General features: G+C 36.8%; 1 protein-coding gene across 1 annotated transcript in view; it reads right to left on the bottom strand.

Moving 5' to 3' along the window:
• Nucleotides 1-18,287, bottom strand: part of LRRC7 (leucine rich repeat containing 7) — a 508,428-nt gene extending 490,141 nt beyond the window's left edge. Inside the window, exon 1 of the mRNA XM_057310572.1 lies at nt 17,564-18,287. Coding sequence (XP_057166555.1) covers nt 17,564-17,565 — 2 coding nt within the window. The 5' untranslated portion in view covers nt 17,566-18,287. The remainder of the gene's footprint in view (nt 1-17,563) is intronic.
• Nucleotides 18,288-27,517: the final 9,230 nt, after the last annotated feature.

The following is a 27,517-nucleotide window of genomic DNA, read 5'->3' on the forward strand; positions in this document are numbered from 1 at the left end:
GAGGGAAGAAGTAAGGGATGTCAAGTTTGGGTGACTGAGGAAGCAATAGGAACAACTAAAGAGAAGTGATTTAATAAAGAAGACATTTTCTATCAGTAAAGTACTCTAGGATATTATACCATATTTTAACACATGCAAACTTAAAAATATTCCAGACAATAGACATCTAGGTATACAAACATATGCAATATATTCCTTCAGGTAAACAGATTAAAGGCAAGAAAATAATACCAACTACAAATGACATTATTTAGATACTATTGTGGAGAGAGCATGAAAATGTTAAGAGTTACCAGAATCACTCGCTTTCCATTTTATTCCTCTGAATTCCGAAAACAGCAAATCCAAGGTTTAACAGTGAATGGGATTTTTTAGGATCTTAGATTTTATTGTTTAGCAATGGACAAAGGACTGTATTTTAGAGAACTACAGAACAAGTATTTACGCAATGTGCATGAAAGCCTTAAGTGACACTTGAAATGCCAAGAACAACATTAGGTAAAAATTTCTTCTTTACTCTAATAGTTTGATGAAAAACAATCTACATTGGCATCTAATAAACTGAAAAGACTTGTTTTTCAATTACTGTAAAAAATATAAAACATTTGTCAAGACTCATTGGGATTATTTTAAGTTAATGGCATGCATTATGTCCTCTAATCCTCCCCGAATACACTATCAGAACAGGATTACTTTGCATATTTTTCACATCAGAAATGGTGTCTCAGAGAGACTAATCTGTCCACTGCCTCATAGCCGGGAGAAGCAACACTAGAGCCTGTTCCAGGCCAGCTGAAGCTGAAAGCCTTGCTCCTGACCACAAAATCTACACAATCTCTCTTCTCATTTTGTCTTCATAATCAATAGAATCTGCATTTCACTCTGACCTTGAGCAATTCGCTGGTACTTTTAGGGAAAGTATGTACTCAATAAAGCAAGAGGTATGAGAACTAGCATTTATTAAGCCTTGACTAGCAGTGCTGGGCTCTTCACTTGTTGCTCTGTATCCATTATCCTATGTAACTTTAAAACACCCTTATGAGGAAACTTATAACTATTATTGCAGTTGTTCCCAATTAAAAGAGAGGGAAACAAAATCAGAGGGGAATGAAGAAAGCTTTGGATCCACAAAGCTCACAGCTCACTGGTAGAGTAGAATGGGTAGACCCACCTGACTGCACAGCCATTGTCCCGCACACTCCTCACGATGTCTCCTTGGGGGGACGTACACAAGGTCTCTTTGGAGACTCAGCTCAGTTTAAACAGAGTGCAGTATTTGTATAAAGAAGGAGCAGAGAATAAGTTTGAGAAACTTGTAAGTGGAATCTGAAGGCTTGTGAGCTTCAATTTAAGAAGTTAAGACTTTTTATAAGCAGTGGGAAACTACCGGAGATCTCCCAAGGAGAGTTAATTTTGCAAAGAAGGCATTCACAAAGATTCATTTGATGGGTGGGTGAGGGAGACTAAAGTCAGAATGACCAATTACAATAATACATTAAATTCTTACACATAAGGAAGTAGGTAGACAGAACAACAACAACAACAAAAACAACTTCTGAGTGTGTCAATATTTTAAATTGACAAAAACTTTCATTTATTTTGGAATTTTGGTTTATCATCTAATATAACGGGAGACAGTAAGCCTGGCTGAGTGTCAGATCAGCTCTAGAACCTCCGCTACACAATAGCAGATTTAAATCCACAATCACCCTCCATTCTCTACAAATTCATATAAGAATTCACAGTCCTTCCATTGTAAGAATCATTTTTGCGAGCAAAAATTTTCATCGAGTTGACATTAACCATATTTGTGGTATAAAGGAACCAAAGACATTATCTCATAAAATATATAAGATAAACAACGAAACAGTTTGCTAATTAAAAATTTTAGAGGGATGTATTTCCTGGTAATAGCTCATATATTCTTTCTGAATTCCCCGGTGGCTGGCTATATCATTCCGACAAGGTCAGTGGCCCTCATTTAACCGGCTGCAAGTGCTTTATCACATATTGTACTTCTAAGAAATGTTTATTACTGTGATGGCTTACAACTTATCCCTGACGTCTGCAGCCTCTTTCAAAGCTTCCCTTTTTATCTTTATGGTGCAAATGAGTAGCAGCATCATAGATACTTCCATATGTGATGGGCATCATTTTTATAACAGTGACTTCATTTATAAATATATATATATATATATTATGCACAAGATATAGACTATCATCTTTTCAAAAGCTTTATATTTCATCTAGTCTGAACTATACAAGTGGTAAATATACCCGTGGGGGAAAAAAAGGATTAAAAGATTGTACAACATGAAATTTTCCTTATGTAAAAAACTTTCTTTTAACTCTCTAGCTTTTCAACAAGAAACAAAAAGTACTTTTTAATTTTTATCCCAAAAGAAATGACAAATCAATAAATTATTTTCAATGGGGAGGAGATAAGGAAATGTGATTTGCATGTCCAAAATATCACTAAAACAGTAGTGTGCTAGGATTAGTAAATTATGATGTAAAGAATTTAAAATAATTTTCCTAAGGTTGCCTAGCAAGGAAGTAACAGAAGAAACTTTAAACCCGTATATTTGTTCTGCCTGCAATTCAACTATGCACATCACTAAACCACAGATGCCAGCAAAATTAAATTCTGGCAGATATTTGATAAAATAAAAATTTCAAGTCCAGGGTGGCAGAAGGTAAGAGAATATTATAGGCTAGTCAACAAAGGTAATAAGAATTCCATGTCTTCTAAGATAGAAGACCCCCAAAAGACTCTTAAATATTTTTGTCATATGTGATAACAGGAAAGGAAATTCGAGGAAATAATCATTCTGTTTACCTTTGCCTCTGAAGCTCTTTTTTGCTGATCAGCCTGGAGTCCACTTTCACAAAAACTGAAACCTGCCTCAATGGGATATTTAGGATGAGAGAAGTCATCCCAAGGCCTGACAAGTACAAAAAACCAAAACCATCCTAATGATCTGTATTCAGCAAAATGAGTCTTTTCATCTGCCGCAGATTATCCTGGAGTAGTGTTTTCTCTACCATTTTGCTTATTTAGCTGGGCCAGAAGATATTCATTAAGAGGCAGAACTGGCAGTCCCAAATACCTTTCTGTCTTGAAGAAGCCTTGAATACACACTGATAATCGGTGTGATAAAGTGAAACCCTCATGAAAGTTTTTGTGTGGATAATATCACCCTCTGACAATCGAAGAAAAAAAAATGAAGAGCTAATGCAACAACCCTATTTATACTCGTTGAACAATTCAAATGACTTTGCTTAACTCTAAATCTGTTGGAAATCTGTAGCTGAAATTAAATAATGCCTACATTTTCTTGTAATTTCCTCATTTGGGGGTAAAGTATTTTTTCTGTTAAAAAAGGAAGTGAGAAATTATAAAATAATTATACTTTGGCATGATAATTCTTGAATATAAAACATAGCAATTTTCAAGCACAGCAGTCTTACTTGTCTTTTATGCATTGGGGTTGTTTGTGCTATTTCATTTGCTAAAAGAGTTCCACAATTACTGAAGTGTTTGAAAACCATTCATCTAGTGGAGATTGTGTTACCATCGAAAGCAGGAGTCCAAGTGGTTTCAAAAGAACACCAAAGGAAGTTAAACATCAATGATTTAAACTGTTTACATACTCTCAATTTTAATGATTCCACCTGTTAATACAACAAAACAAAAACTAAGAGTTTCTTTGTGAAAAGATGGTTCATGAAATAATGGTTATAATTCAAAGGCCTAGCTAAAGTAGACATGAACAAAAATAAAATATATAAGGTTTGAACATTAAAGGGAATTTCAGATTATAGCTTTATCAACTGACAGTTATCTTGAAAACTCCAAAGTATATCCATTCTTAAAATCTAAATCACTCCACAGGTCCTCCAGGTTTTCATTAAAAAATAAAATTTTATTTCATAACTAAGCCTCAGTACTTTAAAAGAAATTCTGTTTCCCCAAGCTAAAACTGAATTACTATTAATCTAAATTTCAAGGTGAATGTTACTTTTTTTCCAAGGGCCCCATGCTAGGAAAATAGCTGTGCTAGGGAAATAGAAGGGCACTGCAAAAGTAATTTATTTGAGAAATTTATAAAATACATTTCAACTCAATCAAAGGAAAAAAAAAAACCCAAAATATATTTACAAGTACTGCTGTATTAAATAGATCCGCATGCTGGCCAGGATAAAAAAACAACAACAACGAAAACAAACAAACAAAAAACAAAGAAGACAGAGACTAGAGAACTCACAGTTGACATCCATGGCTGCTATTATCTTTGGTGCCAGTCCACTTGAAGACAATTATGTTAAGGTAGGAAAACTCAGAGTATAAGTGCTTAGAACACTACAAAGGTAGGCAATGATTTGAAAAGAGTCGGAGTTCCTAATGGCATCACTGAGCCTTAATACTGGTGTGGATGTTTATCCATCTATTCTCTTGCCATGCCACTCTTGATTATGTAACTTGCTGCGGCTGATGGAATGTGAATGGACACAAAATATGCTGTATGTGAGTAGAAGCATTCATTGAATTTGATGGGACAGTATGGCCTCTTGTTCCTGCCCTCTTCCAGGGGAACAACACATCCCAGGTACAGACTACTCCTTCATCCTGGATGCTGGGGGTTAGAAAACTGGGTGAACATGGCCAAGCAGAATTTTGGCTAGCCTGCACATCTGGCAAGTGAGAAATAAATCTCTGTGGTTGTAAGCCACTGAGATGTTTTGGGATTGTTACTTCCCACTGCAAATGCTAACTGGAAGGAGTAAAATCACTATCTTACTCAATTAAGCCACTAAGTGTTGGTTACTTGCAGCTGAACACATTCCTAAAGCACATATCCATAACATGTACATGAATGAATGATTATCACTTTACTTATATAAGCACTCTCTGGGCAGCAACTTACAGTGTGTCCTAACTGACAAAGCTTAGTGCCAGGAAATTATAAAGGTGGAGGCCTCTAGGAAAGGGACCACACAAAGAGGATAACTTGCAAATGTGTGTGGCCTTGCCCAGAGAAGTCCACAATATGGATACCTGGGTAGCTACGGAGCTACAAGGAGCTACAAAGTACTTGAGATGAGTTGTTTAAACAAATGCTCCCAATGGGTAACACCCTTCTGCTCATCTTGGGAAAGCAAATATAGAAGGACCAGGAGTAGGTTGTTCTTTTCAAACTTTAAAGCATAATGGATAAAGATGGAAGAAACTAGTATTCAGAAGGGAAGAGTATACATTGTTATTTTCTTTTCATGCCAAAGAATAATTAGAAGAAAACTATGATAGCAATACAAGGTGAGTCATTCTAACGCATACTCAATAAGCATTTATTTGAAAACGTTTGTTTTCTTAAAAAGAAGCTTTAATTATTTTCCCCACAAAAGTATTCACTACATTTCCGGTAACTTTATATAGGGATTTTTAGTTTTATAAATTGATGCTCTGATTCGTGTTTCTTCAAAGTAGCAGCCAGTTATTCAGTTTCCTTCATATTAGTGTCAATATTCTAGTTATACTTGACTAGATTAGCTCCCTCTCTAGGTTTCCCCAGATAAGAAATTGTACCTGCAGGTATCCAGTTGTTCCTGTCAGAAATCTTACAATAAGTCTTGATACTACACTTTTACTCACTAGCCGTCTCCCAATATCAATTCAGCAATGAATCCAATAGGTTGTACAAAGCACATCTCAGCTCTATCCACCTTTTTCATTTCCACTACCATAATCCTAGCCCAAGACACCTTAAGGTCTTGTCCAACCTAGTGTAAACATCTCCTAATTTATAAAGCCCTACTCCCACTCTGGCCTTCTAATGCATTGTAAACAGAGCAGCACAAATGATCACTTAAAAATATAATCAGCTCATACCACTCTTCCACTTAAAAATGCTTAATGACTTCACATAGGATGTATAATAAAAATCTTACATTTTTAACCTGGTCAATAAATTCCGAAATGATCTGGCTCACACCTGTCTCATATTATGCCAATCTTCTTCTGATCCCTAATATCCAGCCACACCAGCCTCTTTCCAATCACTCTGCCCTCCAGCACACCATCTTCTCCTGACTTAAAGTCTTTGCATATGCCATTTGCCTGGCCTAAAATTCTCTTGCTTCCTCCCTTTGCCTGGCTGATTTCTATCATCTTAGAGGTCTCATTTAAATAGCTCCTCAGAGATGCTACTTCTGGTCAGACCCTTATTATACTCATTCTCAGTACCTTGGTGTTATCCTTCTCAGTTCTTATTGTAACTTGAAATTATTATATCTCTAGAATGATTATTTAATGTCTGCTTACCCTATTAGTGCCATGGAGACAGGGGTCACATTTGTAATCAGCCTTGCCTAGGACAGGCTCTGGCACAGAATAAGAGCACAATAAATATTTAGAATGAATGAATGAATTAATACATAAACTTGAATAAAATTTATTAAATGGAGAAAAGTTTGCAGATTCCAATAGATACAGTAGATTTTTTATTATAAATATTGTCCCAACCATCTACAGAATGGGAAAATATATATCAAATACAAAAAGATTTCACTTGTTTACAAATCAGAGGAGCTGTTACTGCATTGTACAATAACAGTACCAAGTTCTTAGACTTCTGGTGTATCAAAATATGACTGTATACTAAATTACAAATTGAGAAAGTCAAAGTACTTGAAACCTTAAAATTTTCTCAAGTAGATTGATCTTTGTATTTTTCAAAAATAACTTTGTTAATTATTAAAATTTTAATCAATCATTAAATAGAATACATTTTAGTATTAAAATGTAAATAGAGACATGTTCAAATAATGTCCTGTAATTGTGACCTCATGAACTGAGCATCAGGATTGCACTTTCACTAGAATTTCACTCAGTGAACAAGTGAAAGGCTAGGCTAGGTTATCTTCAATAATAAACAATAACCCCATTCCCAAAATCTTAACACAATACTTTATTTCCTGCTCATGTTACATATTGAATACATGTGTGCAGGGATGACTTATTTAATGTTGTTGTTCAGGGACCATGCTGATGGAGGGTCCATCATGACACACGTCTCTATAATTGCTACATCAGGGGAAAAGCAAAGAGTGTACTAGGTCATAAATATTTCTATTCAAGAGACACTCCTCATTTTTGCTCCTATTGCATTGGCCAAAGTAAGTCATTTACCATGCCTCACATTGAAGATGAACTGGGAAGTATACTCCTATGATGTTGGGGTGCCTGGATAGCTCAGATAGTAAGCGTCTCCTTTGGCTCAGATCATGATCCCAGGGTCCTGGGATTGTCCCCCCCTGTCCGGCTCCCTGCTCCTTTGGGAGCCTGCTTCTCCCTCTACCTGCTGCTCGCCCTGCTTCTGCATTCTCTCTCTCTCTCTGACAAATAAATAAATAAAATCTTTTTTTTTTAATTTTATGATGTTCTTAGAAAGGAAAGAGAAGAAGAAAACGAAGGGACTACTAATGGCTACAAGAGTCACTTAGAAGCATTCAGAAGCGTAAGTGAAACCATTCATTCGTACAACATGCATTTTTTTCCTGCACTATGCTGTGAGCTATTTTGCTAGGGATAAAAAAAAAAAAAAAAATCAAGCAAGCCACTATATATGTGCCGGTTTTGGAGACAGTTATTCAAGCAAACAATTATTTAACAATGCTAGGAATGACACATATTCACATATTGAATTATCCTGAAATGACCAAGTACGCACAAATCACACAATTTTTTAAAAAGGGGATCATTTTTAAAAGGTTAATCAAGGAACTCTAAAGTTTCATTAAACTACATTAACATTCTATACATTTTTCATTCAAACAAGCACTCTAAAAAGAACTTATCAACTTTACAGTGATCTTTACTCAGTTTAAGGGTAAATTTCTAACTTGACTGAGATCCAGAAGAGACTGCAAAATGCTTCAAGTAGTCTTTCAAGAAGCATCATAGAGTTTTTAACTTTCCTTATCAGTGCAAATACCAGAAGTTATCATATTAGTTTTTATAAAGTGAACATCAGACTGTAATTCTTGACTCCCAATAAAATATTCTATCTTCTATACTCAATATACACTATTTTGCCCATGGTTACACAATAATATTAAAAATATTAAATGACATTTAAGACAAAATATTCATCCATATTCTCCAAATCTAAGTTCAACTTTCTTTTTTCTGCATTCCTATCTATTTTTCACACATGATCATAAAAAGAAATTCTATCAGGAAAAAGAGGAAGAAGATAAAGAACACATTACATTCTTAAAATTATGGATAATTTTATACATGCAAAGAAGACATGTACCCTCGAGGTTTGGGGCTGTCCTGGCCACATGCAGAGCCAAAATGAGTGACAAGTGCATCCTCACGACTGATCGCAGACAGTGATGTATTATTCTGTTAGTAGTCACTGTTATACCATGTCTTCAGGGCTGAATTTATGTTAATTCTTAAATATTAGAGAAAGTATATACCTTATAACTGCTACAGAAGACAAGTTCCAGGTACTCTTTGTAGATCCCACCCTAATATACCTGCTGACCCAGGAACTAAGAGCTTGACATATATACAATTATATTTAGGAAAAACAGACATTAAACACTGTTTATACAAACCTTGTTCTAACTTTTTTATTCACCAGTGCATTTTAGACTTTAAGATAAATGATTCTCAATTACCCATTGTCTTCCTAGTTTTTCCAGCATACTTTCATAAATGAGCATGCACCCTATCTCAGTACAGAATGTGATCCTATTAATCCACATATTTATTAACTATTAATAAAGCTTATTTTCTTTACAATTTTTACATAGAAAATGGATGTGCACTGCAGTTCTAGTAGTTTCTTCCTGTTTCAAAGTATAAAAATACATCACCTTTGCACCTCTCCTCCTTTGTTCATATCCTACTTCAGTGTCTGCTGTGTTTGAGTTTCAGCAGCTTGCTTAGCAGCTAAGCAAACCTTAGGTATGTTGAGGTAGAAAAAGCAAGAAAGCAGGCAAGTAACCAAGCAAGGAAGCAAACACAAACACCCATACTCCTTATATTACATGTCTAAATAACATCTCTTTAAATGAATTAGAGAGCTGGAAAAATAAAACGGTGTTATTACAGAGGTAATTCAAATCCTCGACTGGCGAAGGCTGACATCTTATCTTTAACACCGAGTTTTAGGACATTCAGATTTTGTCATGTAAAATGGTGTGTGGGATTATATTCACAGATACAGAAATATGTTCCGTTCTATCACACCCACGAGTCCCAGAACAGTACACTGAAAGCTGGCATGAATAAGAACCATTCTACAAATGAAAAGCATAGCTAATGTGCTGATATGTAATGCACTAATTTAGTCATCATGGTTTTTCTTCAATTTTAAACATCATTGCTGCACTAAAAAGTTCTAATTTGCCTTTTAAAAAGGATTCTTAGATCTAACTATGTAGGTATGTCTTGTTAAATCAATACTTTTGTTTGTAAATATTTCTATATGCCATTGCTTATAATTATAAACCAAAGGCATATTTTAAGAGATGTACATCATAATTTCAAAAGTGCTTTATTATTGCTGCAAATATGTCTTGGCCATCAGTTAAGAAAACATCCTGCCCTAAGTTTCCCAGTAACCAAACTTCTTGATAAAGTAGACTCGGAATTTTAGCACTGGAAAAAACATTAAGTGAGAAACATTTATTTCAAATTTGTTTCATGAAAGAGAGAATTAAGCCATAAGAGATATACAAACAGCTATTTAGCAGTAAGAGGGAACTTGTTATTTCAAAGGACCCTTCAAAATGTAATTTTTTAATGCAAAAAAACTCACAGAAATGAATATGTTTCACAAATTCCAACTATATCACATTTTGTTTTCTTGATTAAAATGTCTTCCTGATCAAATTCTAAGGCAATATTGTGTAGAAGGGACTAACCTCACTTTATTTATTTTTTTAAATTTATTTATTTGACAGAGAGACACAGCCAGAGATAGAGGGAACACAAGCAAGGGGAGCGGGAGAGGAAGAAGCAGGCTCCCAGTGGAGGAGCCTGACTCGGGGCTCCATCCCAGAACGCAGGGATCATGCCCTGAGCCGAAGGCAGACGCTTAATGACTGATCCACCCAGGTGCCCCACCTAACTTCACTTTAAATCATTCTTGTTTTTTGGTAAGAAATGTCAGTGATTGATCCATAACGAAATTAGCACATGTAGAAAATAATTCATTTATGTAAAATGAATTACACGTTTCTCCATCATCCAACACTAATTTAGTTGGTACCATACTAAAAAGATCAAGAATTTAGAAGAACATTTTAACTTTCATTAAAAAGGATATAGTGTCCAAATTTAGAATGCTTTAATATGAGTGAAATTAATTTCATATTTCTTAAATAAAGGTATCTTTAAAAAATAAAATAGCTAATAGATGTTAAATTTATAGTATTAAACTGCCTAGACAGTCAAATTAAAATGGAAAGATAAGATGATCGTCCAAAAAACTTAGGCCATAATTCAGGCCAAAAATGACATGAGAAATAGATGTATTTTGGATGGAGTCATCATATTGGTTGGTTTCATTAACTGGGCTTATTGGATTAAGCTTCTTTTCCCTATTTCCCTTTTCTCAAATGTAAAGGACTCCAATTGTTCCAGGAGTATGGTTTTACCGGCAGAAATTGGGAGCCAAGAGATCTGGTTCTATTTCTATTTCTATTTCTCTCACTAACAGCTATGTGCCCTTGAGCAAGAAAACAAATTTAGCAAGGCTCAGTTTCCTCTTCTGTAAAATAATACCCCCTAGAGCCCTTGCCATCTCTAAAGTGTTATGAACTCATGAAATAAGAAGATGATAGCTCTGTGTGTGTGTCTGAACGTGTGTATTGCAAATGGAGCAATTATAGCTGTATGTGTATGTGTGTGGTATGCCCGATGTTCAATATGGTATTACCCTAAGGACATTGCTAATATTTAACAATCACTCAAAGTTTAAATAGGTATTTGATTTAATTACAATAGCTTTTATAATTGTCTTAAGAAATTAATCACACTTGAAGTAAGGAAGAAAATTTTTTCGTGTCTTGAATTACACTGACTCAGAATAACACCAGAGTAAATATCCAATGTGGTATCAGTATGTATTCTGAGGGGCGACTACATTCCACATGACTCTGTGAGATGCCCATTTGTGGTAAGAGCTACAATGTTGAATACATTAGCTGCAGAATACTCAAGCAGCTACTACTCGAGAAATCTAATTATTTGCACCTTTAAATAATTTTAGTTGCACCATTTATGTCACCTTAATTCTTTAAATTTAGCTGACACATTTTAGGTTTGTGTCCATTGCTCACCTTTTTGGTGCAACAAATGTCTTCATAACACTTAGGCACTATCTCAGGAAAGTTCATTTCTTGCCTTTCCTTCTATTAACAAAAAATTTGAAAATGCAGCCAGACATCTATAAAATATTTTGTCACTACACAAAAGTATCTTTATCTCTTTCAATATAATAGTTTAAAAACCTGTAATTTTTCTTCTTGGTGAGTTAAGTAAGCCAAACAGCTCATTTTCAAATGTTTTTCTCACCGTTTCCTCTGCGAGGACTGTATTTCACAGTACCGCCTTCCTCTCACCCTATGAAAATTTCCCAATGGTACTGATAGTACTTAAACTACCAGTATTTTTCTTTTCAGGTCAGCTACCTCTTTTCTATAATTGAATTGAAACCTATAATGTCTCACGTGTTTACCTCTTGGATAACACAAAATTCAATTCTCTCCAAATGAACTCACACACACACACACACACACGCATTCTACAATTCCCTTGTTCTTAACAAATTTGTTATGCTACTACTTTGGGCACGATATCACTATCTTTTGATGTTAAATACGCTCTCAATCTTACTGAACTTCAGGAAGAGCAAAAATACCCTGGCACAACTGAAGAAACAGCATCTTTAAGAAACCAATTAAATGAGTTCCTTTTAACAATGTAAGCATTTACTCCACTGTTAAAATATTTAAACAGATCATGTCAATGCTAATATAAATTTCAGTACTTCATCTGTGGTAACTGCAACTGCCTTCTTGTGTATTAAAGTAAAATAATAATTTTGTATAGATTTTAAGTAATTTATCAAGCAGTGAACAATGTAATGAAAATGATTATATGCAGGAAATCCTTTGGGTTATTAAATTTATTTAATATTTTTCCATGTGTCATTTAATAACAAATGATAACTTTCTGTTATGGTTAATAATTTAAATAGCACATATGATACCTCTCCAGGGGCTTATATATCAAATATATCATCATAGTTTCAAAGTAGAAATGACAGCTCTTGACTCAAAACTTGCTTTATTGAAAATCTCCTTAATGTACATTTATATGACAGATTCTAATAGCTTATTAAATGTTTCTGTCATGAATTAATTACCAGGAAGATAAGCAGCAGTATCACCTGTACCATATTAAATTGTGGTCACAAATGTAATATAGTGCATTATTGCCAAATATGTTAATAACTCTGAAAAGCTGTTTCAAAATATTAATTTTTCTTTATTCATTAGGAAATAATTCTTTTATCTACAGATTTCAGTCATTTAACAAGTGTTAATTTATGTCTATAAGGGAGAGAGCACAGTATGAAGAAAAAGGTATAGAAGCCAAATCTGGGTTTAAAGCTTTATCCCTTTTTACCTGTGTGATGTGGACTTGTGTGACGTGGACTTGTCATTTCTGTCATTGAACCTTAATTTTCTAATCTTTCAAATGGTGACAATAATGCTTCTTAGAAGACTATTTTGAAGTAAAGTATCTGAATCACAATAGGTGTTTAATACTTGGTAGCCGCTACTATAATTATGATTATAGTTCATGCACTATGGTAAGGGAAGTAAGATGACAATGGATGGCTTCTGATCACAAAAGCTCATGGATTTCTGAGCATAAACACTTAATTCCAAGATAGGAAATAGATATGTTAAACTATTTCAATGGCAAACCTTAAAAATATACTATGCCATCATGATATGCAATCCCCCACACACAGGTTATTACAGAAAAACTGATCTGTATCAAAAAGTTTATGTCCCACTCCTCTAAAGTATCCAAATCACTTTTCATGCACCACTTTGTCTTATTATTTGCTATGCACTAGAATTAAAAACTAGCAATTATTACTACCTCCATTTTATAGCATTTAAAGAGGCTAATTATATTACCAAAGATCACATGTTAATTCTGGAAGTAAGAAAACTAGTTTTCCAAGGTTTTCTTACTCCTCTTTCACTACTTCAGGATAATTCACTAGAGTATTTTCTATAAAACATGACTATCGGGGTGCCTGGGTGGTTCGGTCGGTTAAGCGGCTGCCTTCGGCTCAGGTCATGATCCCAGGGTCCTGGGATCTAGCCCCACATTGGGCTACTTGCTCAGCAGGGAGCCTGCTTCTTCCACCCCACCGCTTTGCCCCTGCTTGTGCTTGTGCACGCGCGCGCTCTCTCTCTGTGTCAATTAAATAAAAATAAAATCTTTATAAAAAATGACTATTTGTAATGATTCAAACCTGATTAACCAAACATGGCTAAAAACTTCGTAAAGGAAAAATATTACTGATTTGGGGTCATCATCTTCCAAACACTGTTGATTTACAGTGCTACTTCTAATTTTGAGTTTTTCTTGACAATTCACAATTCAGTATTTTAACAAACATGCAAAATCTACCATCTATGCATCTCCTCTCTGCTTTTGTGTTTCCTCAGAATAGAATTTAATTGCTATACTATATGGTAAAATTGTTATTTAATATTAAAATTCCATTTTTTAAAATTCTGGGTATTAAACACTCTCCATTGAATAGCAATGTGGCCCCTAGATTTAAGAGACAGAACATGAAAAAAAAAAAAAAAGACTCAGGATTCTCAGAAGATCCTAGAGTCATCTCCAAGTCATTTCCTTGGAAATATGAACTACTTAATGGCCATTCGGCTTGGCACAAACTAAAGGTCTGTCCTGTGTCACAGATTTGAATTAATGGTCTTCCTGGAGTAATACTGAAAATTCACATGACTGACTAGACTGGCCCAAAAAAGAATATGGGTAGTACTCTACAAAACAGTCATTGTTACTGGAGAACAAATGCTCCAAATAATGTCTTTTATTGATGGTGTGGTTGCTACAATTGTTATACTCAATGAATAGCATATATTTTTTAAATGAAGAATTTTCTGAAAATTATGAAATAATTCATGTGAAAGGAGAAAATGTAAGAAGAATCCAGAAATAATTCAGGTGGTAATTCATCAATAGTTGGTACTCTTTGTGCACTCTGCTAATTTGGATATGCAATGAGCTTACAATATCATGGAGTGTGTGATCCATCCTTATGTTAAGGCCACAGCCATCTGAAGATAAAATTATAGTATAAATTGGTGTAATTTTGATACATCAATTATCAAGTTATCAATTAATCAAGTTAAAACGTAACTTATCTTCAAATTTTCAACTGTTCTAAAGGGTGGACATTTTAAGTCATGATTAAAGAGGCCAAGTTTTTATATCAATATTACCATGCGCTATGAACTGCAAATAAGAGCGATCTAAGAAATACCCCTGGGAATTAATACCATGTGGGTAAGATAGTTATTTAATGACTTTCATAAACGATAAAAATTCATAGTGATATTCACGTGTATCTTCACATTTTTTAAAAAAATCCAAAGCAAGCAAAAATATAGACACACAAAAACTTTAAGCTATGTTCCATATGTTATAGAGGAAGCAGAAAAATTAAAAACCCACAAAAGAAAGAATGATTTTAATTATGAAAATTTTGATACCAGCCTAAAGCAGTGCTAAAATTCTGAACAAAACATGGCTACTGTAACTGGACCAGGTTTATTTCTTTAAGAAGTTGTTTCTAATTCTGAAGCTGCATATGTGCAGGCACACGTGATGGAGAATGGAAGGGTTGCTATGGTAAGCACACATCTTTTCTTGGACAGTGAAGTATAAAAAAAAAAATGTATAAAGAACTCTCCCTTCATAACATGTCATGGAAATTGACTCTGCTTTCCCTAACCACATATGATATGATGCAATGCAGTATAGTACAGAAATAGCCCACATTTTCAAAACTTCATCCCATTAAGATGGCTTATAAAACACGGAGTGAAAAATGAAGTAAGAAATCTCCAGGTCAGGTAACTCTATTTAAATGGCGGGTCTAGAACAAGTTCTACTTCCATTAAATTAATAAATAATCCCACCTTGCGGATATTCGACAGGCCTTGAGATGCCCCGGGAGTCCAAATGCAAAAATTGCTAACCACCCATTTCAATATACTTGAGTCTTAGGACTCTTATTTTTAAGGGAAAATAAAAACATTCCAACATCCCTACTTTCTCATTCTTGCCCCGGTGCGATTAATGATTTTCAGCAAGCACGGATTTGACCCCCCTCTACTGTCTCTTGCAAAAAGATCTTGAGGTGGTTCTCTTAGAGTCGTGAAGCCAGCTCAACGACGCCTGGATGGAGGCGTGACACGGACTGGGGAGGTGGCAGAATCTGTTGCGAATAGCAGCAGGTTCTGAGGCGCTGGAGAACCCACGTGTGCAGGGGCTGAAGAACTTTTCTGCCACGTCTCCCGGAACGAATGCCTCACTTTTAAGTAAGGGACTAGCTGGGGCGAGGGGTGGGGCGGGAAGTGGGCGGTAAAAACCGAGAAGTGGGCGGCAGAGGAGAAGGTTCAAGCCCTTCACAGGTATCTATCTACCTGTGTTTTTCTACCTTCTATTCTCGTCCCTGGTCAACTTTATTATTTTTCCCACTAATTGGAGGACTTAAGCAACCGCATGCTGAGCATCTCATAGGCTCAGCTTGGAACAAAGAAAATCGAGTTCCTAATACTGTATCTCTCCAGTCAGAGAGATCACGTGTCCTGCTTTCGCTGGAATGCACTCTTCTCGCCCACGCTATAAAAATCTCTATTGTGCTTAGAAATTTTGCCAAGGTTAAAATATGATCACATACGAATTGTTTTTCATCTATCAAGACAGCCACATTTCATCGTATACAGGTACATATATGTACGTGCTGACCCAGTTACCACTGCAGGTAAATTCAATGTGTTGAAAGTGTGGTGGGAAAGTAATCAAAAAGAGCAGGTGGAGGACCTCTATGTCTCACTGACCCCCACCTCCACCCCGCATCATTTCTAATTCCTTTTAAAGGAGAACTTCGAAAGGAACGTGGGAGTCGCAGATGGTTCCATGCTGAAGCCGATTCCCGGGAGTTGTGAAAGTGACCCCTTCCCTTTTCCGCCTGGCGGTGCGCCCTCTCGCCCAGCCCGCTCGCTTTGTGACTTGGTGGGGAGGAGACAGTGAGGGAGAGGGCGGAGGCGGGTCCTTTATTCAGCCCTGATGGCCAAGAAGTAGTATAATGAAGCAGTTTTGCAACCATCGCCGTTATGAAGTCACACTATTTTTAAAGGCATTTTGTTCAACCCCTATCCCCCCCACCCGCATTCTTGACTCTGCAAACGGTAAGACTAGAGACCTTCGGGAACCAATCTAATTGTCCGTGAGCCAGGATGCCATAATTACCTTAATGTTAATGTGCTTTCCTCCCTCTTTCAACGTAGGATCCGAAACTAGTCCTGCATTCTTAATGACTCTAAGAGAAGGATACAAGATGCTGAAGGGGGCCCAGCTCTGGGACTGGGAATAGTGCAGGTTCACCAGCTTCGCCTTGCAACACAAAGGAGATGTGTGGGCAGGAGTTGTCTCGCTTAGGGGGAGATAGGTATCGTTCTCCCTGACTCTCAGGAAAAGCTTCCACCCCATTGCTCCCCCACTTCTTTCTGTCCTCCAATCTGTCATACTCCTCTTCCCCTCCATCCCCCCAAACCCCACCCTTTCCCTTCAATCCCAAAGGCAAAAAGATCTAATTGCATTTTCCAAACAAATGGACATCAAACAGTAATACTACACCTTCCAAGATAAAGGGACAAATGCGACCTGCCACAAGTGTGTGTGTGTTTGTGTGTGTGTGTGTGTGTGTGAGAGAGAGAGAGAGAGAGAGAGAGATGATCAAATGGGCGCTTCATCCTCCAGACACCTCCGATAAAAAGCTTACTGAAGATATCCAAGATAATAAAGAGCTAAGACTACCTCAGCTAGACCAATGGTCCCGGCACCAGCGTCCAACACTCGCTCTTTACCTTTCCTTTTCGCAGTATGTAACCCTTTAGGGTCTCCCGCCAGCCCAGGCCACTCGGTGCTCCCATGCACCCACACAGCTAGCACCCATTTCCAAATGCCCCGCAACGTACCACATCCCCGCCGCCTCCGCGGGCCACCTCGCGAGCAGCTCCCCTGAGAGCGCTGAAGGCTCGTGTCCTCCTCCCCCGCCCCCTCCCCCGCTGGCACTTGTGTCCCACACCTCGGGCGCTCACTGTCACCGAGGCCACAAACGACGAGGCCCCCGCAGTCCTCCCCCCCTCCCCCCCCCCCCCCCCACTGGCCACGAAACAAGAGTGTGCTACTCACATCGCCGGAAGAAACTGCCCATGAGGTTTCGGAGAGAGTGAATCGTGCAGCTGCCAACGCTTATTCCTTAAAGTGTTCGGGGGTCCGCAGTGGAGTGGCCACGAGGGTCCTCGCAGGAAGAGAGGAGGGGTGGAGTAGGAGGAAGAAGACCAGGAGAAAGGGGATTCCAGGCAGGTGCCGCGTTAGACCATGATGCCGGTGCCCTTCAGGTGGACCGCTGGAGAGGTTCCGGCGGGAAGCGGCCGAGGGGAAGCCCAAAGCGCTGCCCGGGAAGGCAGGAGCGCCTTCACTCCCCTGCCTCCGCCTGCCCTGCGCGCCGCGCTAGCTACCGCAGCAGCAGCGGCGGCGGCGGCGGCGGCGGTGGCGGAGGCGCAGCTCCCTCCCCACCCCCAGAAGGCTCCACAGACAATAAATCCCGGGCGGAGAAGAGACGAGCAGGAAAGGCGAATCGTGCACGCAACTCTAACACACCCTGCCTGCTGCTGGGCGAGAATCCCCGGGGACCCCGTGCAGCCGCGGCTCTGAGGAGCCAAGCGCTCCCGGGTCTGCAGGCGACGGCGGCGGTCTGTGTAGGCGGCTGCAGGTCCCTTCGGCGAGAACCCGCTGACCAGGAGCTGGGTGTCCGTGGCTTCAAGCCCGGCGTTGGCCCGGAGCGGGGTCCTCCTCCGTGCAGTGGCTCGGCGCACAGGTGCCAGGCTTGGCAGGCGAGGAGGCGCTGCTCGTGGCTCTTGGCTGTGTCTCCCCGCTCTCCCCGCCCCCTCTCTTTTTTCCCACCCCCTTTTCCGACGACACCAGCTGCAGCTGCTTCAAAGTGTGAAAAATGTCAAGGAGATTTTCCAGCGATAAGAGGGGGTGCCCACTTTCACAGCCCTCGGCCCCTTTTTGAGATTCTCGCCTGCCCCTCTGACCTCTAGTCGGGCTCCCCCAAATTGTGAGAAGAAAAATCCCAGTCCTGCGAAGAACTGAAATGCTCGCCTTCTCCGGGCTTTCACAAGCTGCTTTTCGAGAACGGGAAGCTCTCTGGGTTCCTTTCGTCGCCCGCGGTGCTCGAGGCAGTTGCTCGAGGCACGGTGCCTGGCAGCGCTCCGCCACCGGCTCCTCCTGCTGCCGGACCGGCCCGTGGCGCTGGAGTGGCGCGGCGCGGCGTCCTGCAGCGCGGGCGACTCCGCAGCTGTAGCGGCTCCGGGCCTCTGCACCTCCCCGAGCGCCCCTGCACCCGCACCAGCTCAGTGACGCTGCGCTCGCGGCTCCGCAGGCTGCTGTTCCTGCTATCTCAGCAAAGAGGCGGCCAGGAGCGCCTCCTCGGGGTTTCCTCCCCCGCCCGCCTCTCCTGCTGCAGGTTGTTGGCTGCCCAGGAGAAAAGTCTCTGCTTGAGGGTCGGTCACTTCACATCAGTCAAGGCAGCGACCTTTGTGCCTGCTTTGACATTCCCTTCTCCTTCTGGGGCCGGGATTGCTAGCCTGAGAGTGCGCAAAAAGAGAAGGGTTTTCCCAACTACCCTTCATGGTTTCACTGCCACTCCTCCTGCTGTGAACACACACTCTCACTCACACACACTCATAGGCTCCTTTACATAAAGGCACACAGAGACACTTTATTCTCACATACTTTAAAGTCTTATAAGCAGCAATATGTTAAGAAACATATTGATGAAGCTAGTACTATATTTAGACTTCTCTTTTATTTTCTACACCCATCTGATGAATTCTTTCTTTGAAACTGGATTTATTATGCTGGAAACATTTTTTTTGTGCAATATAGGCTATAGGGTTGGTTGGTTGGTTGGTTGGTTGGTTTGTTGGTTGGTTTCCTCCAAATGGAAGAGAAAGAACCTCCCTTTCCTAATACAATCAGACCTCATGGCATTCAGCTGCCACTCTGGGGTGGATGTAAGCTCACAGTTTGCTGAAAAGAAAATGCAATGTGCTTGCTTATATTCTTGGATTTGCAACGCTAAAATCTTCAAGGTCAAAAACCTTTCTGGCTGCTAGGAATTATCTAGGAAGAGACTTTTGAGATTGAAGATCTAATCTGCAGAACACCAAGAATGAGGATTATTTCCCACATCACCTGGGCCATGAAGGTGGGCTGACTTTTATTAAGGAGAACTCCCCAGTATTTCATATGATTTGCATGAGGAAGGGAGAATATATTTTTAAAAGTCAGATCATTTTTACAATGTATTATAAAACACCACAGGGAAAAAAAGAAACGGTTCTGAAATGGCAAAAAGATAAAAAAAAAAATTGTTAAAGTGATAGACTTTTGAATTGACCTCTATGGAGCTCTATTTTTTTTTCACCCATAGTTTTGTCCTTGCAAACATATTACCACATCTCAGTGTCTCAGCTGGATGGAGTGAGATGAAAAATTTTAGGTACTGATTGAAAATATAAAAAGCTAACCTCCCACAACAATTATACAATTGTAGCAGTCTTTTATAAACTTCGAGTTCTTTTAGATATAGTTTACACAGAACTTTCACTTTTCTAAAACTAGTTGGTGGACAATGTTATCTACACTTATAGGAAGGCACAAAGACTCAACACAGAAAGGTACCCAGCTGCCTTGTATTTGAACTCAGAATTTCTTATTTTAACTCCAGGATTCATTTCCTTGTACCAAAACATTTGACAAAAAGTCTTCTACTTAAAATCATAATTGATTATAAGTAACTGCAGATCCTTACAAACAGGCAACATACCTACCAGTGAAGTTACCTCCCACGTGTTAAATGGAACTGTTTTCCTAACTCAGAACAAATTTGTTCCTTTCCAAGCAGGAGAGATCTTTTTTGTCACTCCAAATTAAAAATTGATAATATCCTTATATTTCAAACGATATGTCCTCCTTTTCCCTTTATTTTATCCTAGAACCTTGATTTCAGGCCATAAAAACCCAAAAGGTTAAAGATTTAAAATATGTACCAATGTGATGTAGTGCCTATGGTTTTTAACAAACATGATTTTAGCATTTAAAAAAAAAAGGAAAAGAAGGAAGATGTATATGTTCTGTAGAATAGGCTTTGGATACAATGGCCCAATTTTTTTTTTCTTAGATTTATGAATCTTGAACAAAATGTAGCTACCTTCACTATTTAAACAATGAGGCATACTGAAGAGATTTCAATGCTTTCATAGAATTATGGAACTATTGAAATGCAAATGCAGATGCTGTCTTTAAACTCCAAGTTGCCCTGTCATCAACCCTCTGGAAATGCAGATGACTGTCTGAAAATTGGAGAAAGAGGAATGAATATCCTCAGGCTGTCATTCAAGCAGAGGTCTAATACCAAAAATAGCAACAACTTCAAAAGTTAGATCAAGGAAGTTTTAACAGATTAGCTGTTCAGATTACATCTATGAACGGCTGAACATTAACTTCTATAAAATTTTGTGAATTGTTCATCAGTCCCTTTGACCACACTACTACAATTTTTGAAACGATAATCTATTCCCAAGACTAAATTACTTGAAAATAAAAGACACGTGGTGATGTTAGTTAAACAATAGGTGCCGACTATCTTCCTAATATTTCTCTTTGGAGGCCTGAAATGTCATTCTGTCTTAAAATATTTCCTCTCTGGAAATTCTTGATTAAAGTAAAACTACTGATGGAAAGCACAGCACTTTTACCTTTACCAACTGTTAATATCTTAGTTAGATACTGGTCCTTAGGGAAACAGAAAAACATTGTTAAAATTTGATGTATGGAAATACAGATCTGAAAACCTCAGAGCTGGTAGAGTTTGGTAGGACAGGATCTTTATCCATGGGGTTGGGAGTGCTAATTGTTGTGGTGAGCCTTTGAAAACCTGGGGAAAAGCTCTGAATAGGAAGCAGGAATCATTAGGATTCTTTCTCAAATTAATTTGTTAGATGGCCTTTACTGTGAAACTAATTTCTCAGATTAACAACCTGTTCTAGCTAAAGAGAATGCTTTTTTTATTGTGGTTTTTAATTTATCTGGATAATTTTTTTTTAATTTTTAAACCTTAATTTGCATATTTAAGATATACAAAATACAATGAACACTGATGTACTCACCACACACCTTCAGAAGGACAGATTGAAGTTTCCTCTCCCACTCCTCTATTTCTGCTCCCCTCATCCCACAGAGGTAACCTCATTCCTAAATGTATTCCTAAATTAATTAATTAATTTCATGCACTTTTACTGCCAACAGTATTTTTGCATTGCTTTGGAAATTTAACCCTTACACAAATGATATAATGCAATATGTATTCTTTTGCAACTTGTTTTTGATTTTTAAAAACATATTATATTTCTAAGAATAATTGATCTGCATGTGCGTCACTCTGGTTCACTAATTTTTACTGTTGCATGATAGCAGATTGTATGAATTTATCATATTCATATTCTGATGACAAGTTTTGCTTTTACAATAACGATGTTGTGAATATGTTTGATTATATCTCTTTACGTATAAGAGTTTTCTAGTTGATATATCACCAGGGAGTAGATTTCTTGGGTTGTAGAGCATATTCAATATTAAATTATTTTCAGTTTACATTTCTATTATCATTTATGAGAATTTCCCTTGAACCATATCCCAGCAGTTCTTGGTATTATCAGACACTTTCATGTTGTCCAGTCTTAGGAATATGAAATGGTATTTCATTATGGTTTAAATGCATAATTTCCTGGTTACTTATGAGGTACAGTATCTTTTCATAGGTTTATTAATAATCCACATTTCCAATATGAATTTCTTGATTTATATATTTCACTCATTTTTCAATTTGGGTATTCTTGGTGTGTGTGTCCTGTATTCTAATCCTTTGTCAGTTATTTTTTATCTTTAGTTTTCACTGTTAATATGGTGTTTTATGAAAAGAAGTTTTAATTTAATATAATCAACTTTATCAGTACTTTCCTTTATGATATATGCTTTGTATTTAATTAAAAAAATTTTGCTATCCCAACATTAAAAATATATTTTCCTGTATTTTTTTTTTTTTATTCTGAAACTCTGCATATGGTGTGAGGTAAGGGATCAATTTTTGTTTGTTTCCATGTTTTTCCTCATAAGAAACTGATGCCTCCTCTATCATATACCAGCTCATTGGTCAATTTTTGGCCTGTGCATTTGGTTCCATCTGTCTTGCTATAATGTCTCAGTTGAAAATTATTCTAAATTGCTTCAATACTGATATATAGGAAGAACGTGGCATTTCATCTTGTTCTTCTTCAAAATGTCTTTGAGTTTTCTTCATCCCTTCTTTTTGGGCTATTGATTTGTAAGCTTGGTGTAGATGCATGATAGCTTCTTTAATTTTTTTCACACCACAGATCTCTTGAAAACAGATTGTGAAAGCACAAGACCTTGCTCTGTCTAGTGCTATATCAAATTGGCAATTCTCTCTCACAAGCAGTTCAGACTAAATTTATCATGCCAGTACTCTAACAGGAAGGTTATCTTAGATAAAATATGAGTAAAAAGACCAGCTAACAGGAATGAAATATCTTTTTTAAGAAGCAATGCATATGAGTTCACTAACACATTATAGTGTAAAAATTTCCTGAGAACATCTTTGCTATCTCTAAGTAGGTTCATATCTATATACAAACTTTAAAATGTATTTTTCATTCTAACATTAATATGTGTTGTTAAAGTATCCTAAAGGTCTTTCTGATTCTAAAATTGCATTATCCTATGTTTTTAAATTTTAATATAGTACATTATTATTAATTTGAAGAGATAAGAATTATAAAAAAAACAGGTAGGAAATTGATTTTTTTCTAGCAAAGTTTTTTAAAATTTTTTTAAAGAGTATTTATTTATTTTTTTGACAGATAGAGAGAGAGTACAAGCAGGGGGAGCAGGAGAGGGAGGGGAAAAGCAGGCTCCCCGCTAAGCAGGGAACCTTATGCCAATGCTGATGCCAATGCCGGCCTCAGTCCCATGACCCTGGGATGATGATCTGAGCCACAGACAGATGCATAACTGACTAAGTCACCCAGGCGCCCCTAATTTTATTTCTTTAAAACATCTCTACTTTATCATCAGAAAAGAATAGTGTTCGTTGAACATGAAACACGTAGCGATTTATTGAGATTCAGGATAACATCAGTGATAACATCAGTGAATTTTTCTCTCCAACAGTTTTCACCTTATATCTTACAATCTATAAGTATGAAAAAATCAAATTCCAGTATTTTACGTTAGATGAAAATCTTTTTTACACCTTACTCTTCAATAATAATTTAGCTAGTATACAATTCAAAGTTGATGTTATTATTTCTCAGTATTTTGAAGATATTGTTCCATGGGTTTTGGTGTTCATTGTTGCTGCTGAAATATTTGCCCTTAGGGGCGCCTGGGTGGTGCAGTCCTTAAGCATCTGCCTATGGCTCAGGGCATGATCCCAGCGTTCTGGGTTCGAACCCCACATCAGGCTCTTCGGCTGGTAGCCTGCTTCTTTCTCTCCCACTCTCCCTGCTTGTGTTCCCTCTCTCGCTGGCTCTCTCTGTCAAATAAATAAATAAAATCTTTAAAAAAAAAAAAAAGAAATATTTGCCCTTAATCTAATTGCCATTTCTTTGTACCCAACCATTTCTTTCATTCTTGCTATTGTTAGATATTTCCTGTCTGTGAGTACTGGTATTTTTAGGAATGATTTCCTTCCTTTTATTTCCTAATTTTTATCAGATTTTATTTCCTTTACTTATTACTTTTTATGCTGCTAGGAATTAAAAATTCATTTGGGGGAAAAATAATTAAGCTTTTATCTCTTTATATATTCTCTCTCCCTCATTCCCTATATTGTCTCATTATTTTATCTTCCATGTCTCTTAACCATTTTTTAACATTTTTCTCCTTTTGTGTCTCTGTGCTACATTTTATGTAAATTTGTGTGCTTTATCTTCTAGTTGACTAATTCTCCAATTATCTAATGTAATGTCTAACCCACCATTGGGTTTTTAATCTCACTAACTATATTTATATTTCAAATTCTATTTTACGTATCAAAATTTTCTGATCTTTTCTGAAAATGTCATGTTTCTTGCTAATGCTTTTGATTCCCTCTTTTATATTACATGCTGTGTCTAATAATTTTAATGTCTGAAGTTCAAGGTGTCTAATTTGGGGTGCTGACTTATTTTCTCCTGACCCTTGCAAATGGTGGCATATTACCTTGGATTCTGAGCTCATTTTCAGTTGGATATTCTGTATGGAAATAATGTGAACCCTGGATTGAAGATGTTTTCCTCCAAGAAGGATCTGTATTTGTTTTTTTCGGGTGCCCTGGAGAGTAAGCTATCCAAATAACTTCAATTTTTAGCTCTGGGTTTTCTAGGCCACCCAAATAAGTCCCAACTGATCAAAAGGACATGACTGTGATTATAAATTCTCAGAGAAAAACTTTCTTCTCTACTCATAGCCAAGGGTGAAGCAGATAATGTACATTGCAATCTCTGTACCAGGGTATTTACCAGGGGTAGATAATTTTGAATTAACCTTTTAGTGAAAATGCAGGCCTTCATGTTTCCCACCTTTAAACAGAGGTCTCAGTTAACTCCCATCTTTCTTGGATGAAAGGTCTTATATTCTACTCATCTGCCTGTTAATAGGCACATTTTAGGATACTAGAATACTCAGTGTCATAATGCCTTTAGAGGAATTATATATTTAATGTTTCTTCTTTTTTTTTTTTTTTTTTTTAAGTAATCTCTACACCCAACGTGGGGCTTGAACTCACAACCACAAATCAAGAGTCACATGCTCTACTGACTGAGCCAGCCATGCAGCCCCCCCCTTTTGTAATTGAATGAGTCTTATCACTGTGATTTTCTATTTTCTCTTAATTTTTTGGCCTCCAGAATCTTCTTTTTGCAATTTCACTGTCCATAAAATAATAAATAAAAGCAGTTTGTTATTTTTATCCAGCATTTCTAAATTTTTTTTTTCTATAAGTATTTTCATGATATTTAGGCTGCCATAGTTTGGAAGTGGAACTAATTTATCTGTTTACATCACAATTTTTGAGGTGATATTTTTCGTTGTCAAAATGTTTAAGTTAGCTGAAATAGCATTTGTGTATTTCCTTTTTGAGGAGGATGCTATTATTATAAGTGGTGGCAGTGGGAATGAGCCTTGCCACCATAATATTGTTACAAATGACAGTGTGGTGACTTTACTGATTGGTAGCTTTTAAGTAAAATAAACAAAAACACATTTGGTTATTATGTTTTGATGATTAATATATTTTCAGAGTTAGTATAGGTAAAAATCTCAATACCAGTTATCTCCATCAGTTAGATAATAAGCACATTCATTTAAATGAGTTATTATTATTATTATTATTATTATTATTATTATTATTGGACCCACTCTGAGATAGCATTCATGGTTATTATTTGATTAAAGTCAACTCTTCTGATAGCAGTAACACAAACAACTTGAATTATGAATGGTGTTCGTCTACCAATTAAAAATTTAAATATGAGACATAAGAAAAAGAACAAGCAAATTTACCTCCTTTAGGAATAGATGGACACTTTGATGAAGATATAGCAGTGAATTAACTAAACATTTTATATAATAATATAAATATAATATATATAATAGAAATATAGAATATTATATAGAAATAATTATATTGTATTATATAGAAAAAATTATATAGAAAAATATATTATATTATATAGAAATATAATAGAAATATAAGTATGTCATGATTATTATACTGTTACTGAAAACTGTAATGCGCACAAATTGATAGACAGTACCAATTTCCCTCCCAAAAATGTTAAACTAATTCATGTTGTCATAAATTGTGCATCAAAATTCTTGTTTTTCCAAAATTACTGACCTTGGGTACTAGTCATCTTTTAAACCTTCCCAGTCTAATAGAAAAACATGTTTCATTACTTCACTTGTATATCTGCAATAATTATTAAGTTGAGGTTAAGCATGTCTTTTTATGAAATTTTAAATGCAGAGGGCTTACCTTATTATTTGTAAATGAATAAGATGGTATTGTTTCATCACATCTTTTACCTGTGGCAAGAGAATAACCAGATATGAGGGAACAGAATAGAAATCAAAGTCTTCCCTATAGAAAAATCAGTTTTTAGTTAAGTCCCATGAGACTTTAGGGGTAAAAGGAAAAGGTGTTGAAGTTCTCTCAATTCATTACATATCCCCACAATCCCAACCCCCAGCTCCTTCTCATTTCTCTACCAAGAGAAAGGTCACGGATCTGAGAATGTCTGATATCCTCCTGGATTTAAACCACATCAATAAACCAACCTTCACCTAGTTGACTGAAAGGAATGTTTTAGTGTTCGGACAGGAATTTGGACATTACATAGATATAGCCAAAGGGTTTTTGATAACCTTATTCTTCTTGCCAGACACTGACAGTTCACATTGTGTAATCTTCAAACTTAATAGCATTTCCCTAGTTTCATTGTCTGAAAATGCCATAGACCACTATCTCTGAGCATGGGTAACTTAGTGTGTCTGTTCCTGCATAGGAAAAGAAAATTAGATACAGTTCACTGTCAGTCATTTTGTCTTAAACTTGATTATTTCAAATAAAAAAGAATATTTGTTTCTATACAGTTTCTTTAATATAAGGCATTTAAAAAATAATTAAGAATCTGAGAAGGTTGAGAATAAATAGATAATATGAAAATCATTATGAATGTAATTTATTTATAGTATTAAACCAGTGAAAATATGTTTTGTTTTGTTAACTTTCATTATATAAATATATATTGGATTGGTAAGCAGATACCATCTTCTTAAAGTCTAACAAGGTATTATAATGTTAAATCCATATCTAAAATGACCAGGAAGATTTTATTATTGTTATATAACCTTTCTGTATTGTATACCTTTAAATATGTCAAGATAATATTCCTGTTTCTCTAAAGTAAATAGCTGGATAATTTAAGATTTCTATGCTTATGCTAACATTAAATT

Source organism: Ursus arctos, unplaced genomic scaffold, assembly GCF_023065955.2.
Source record: "Ursus arctos isolate Adak ecotype North America unplaced genomic scaffold, UrsArc2.0 scaffold_12, whole genome shotgun sequence".
Taxonomy (NCBI): Eukaryota; Metazoa; Chordata; class Mammalia; order Carnivora; family Ursidae; genus Ursus; species Ursus arctos.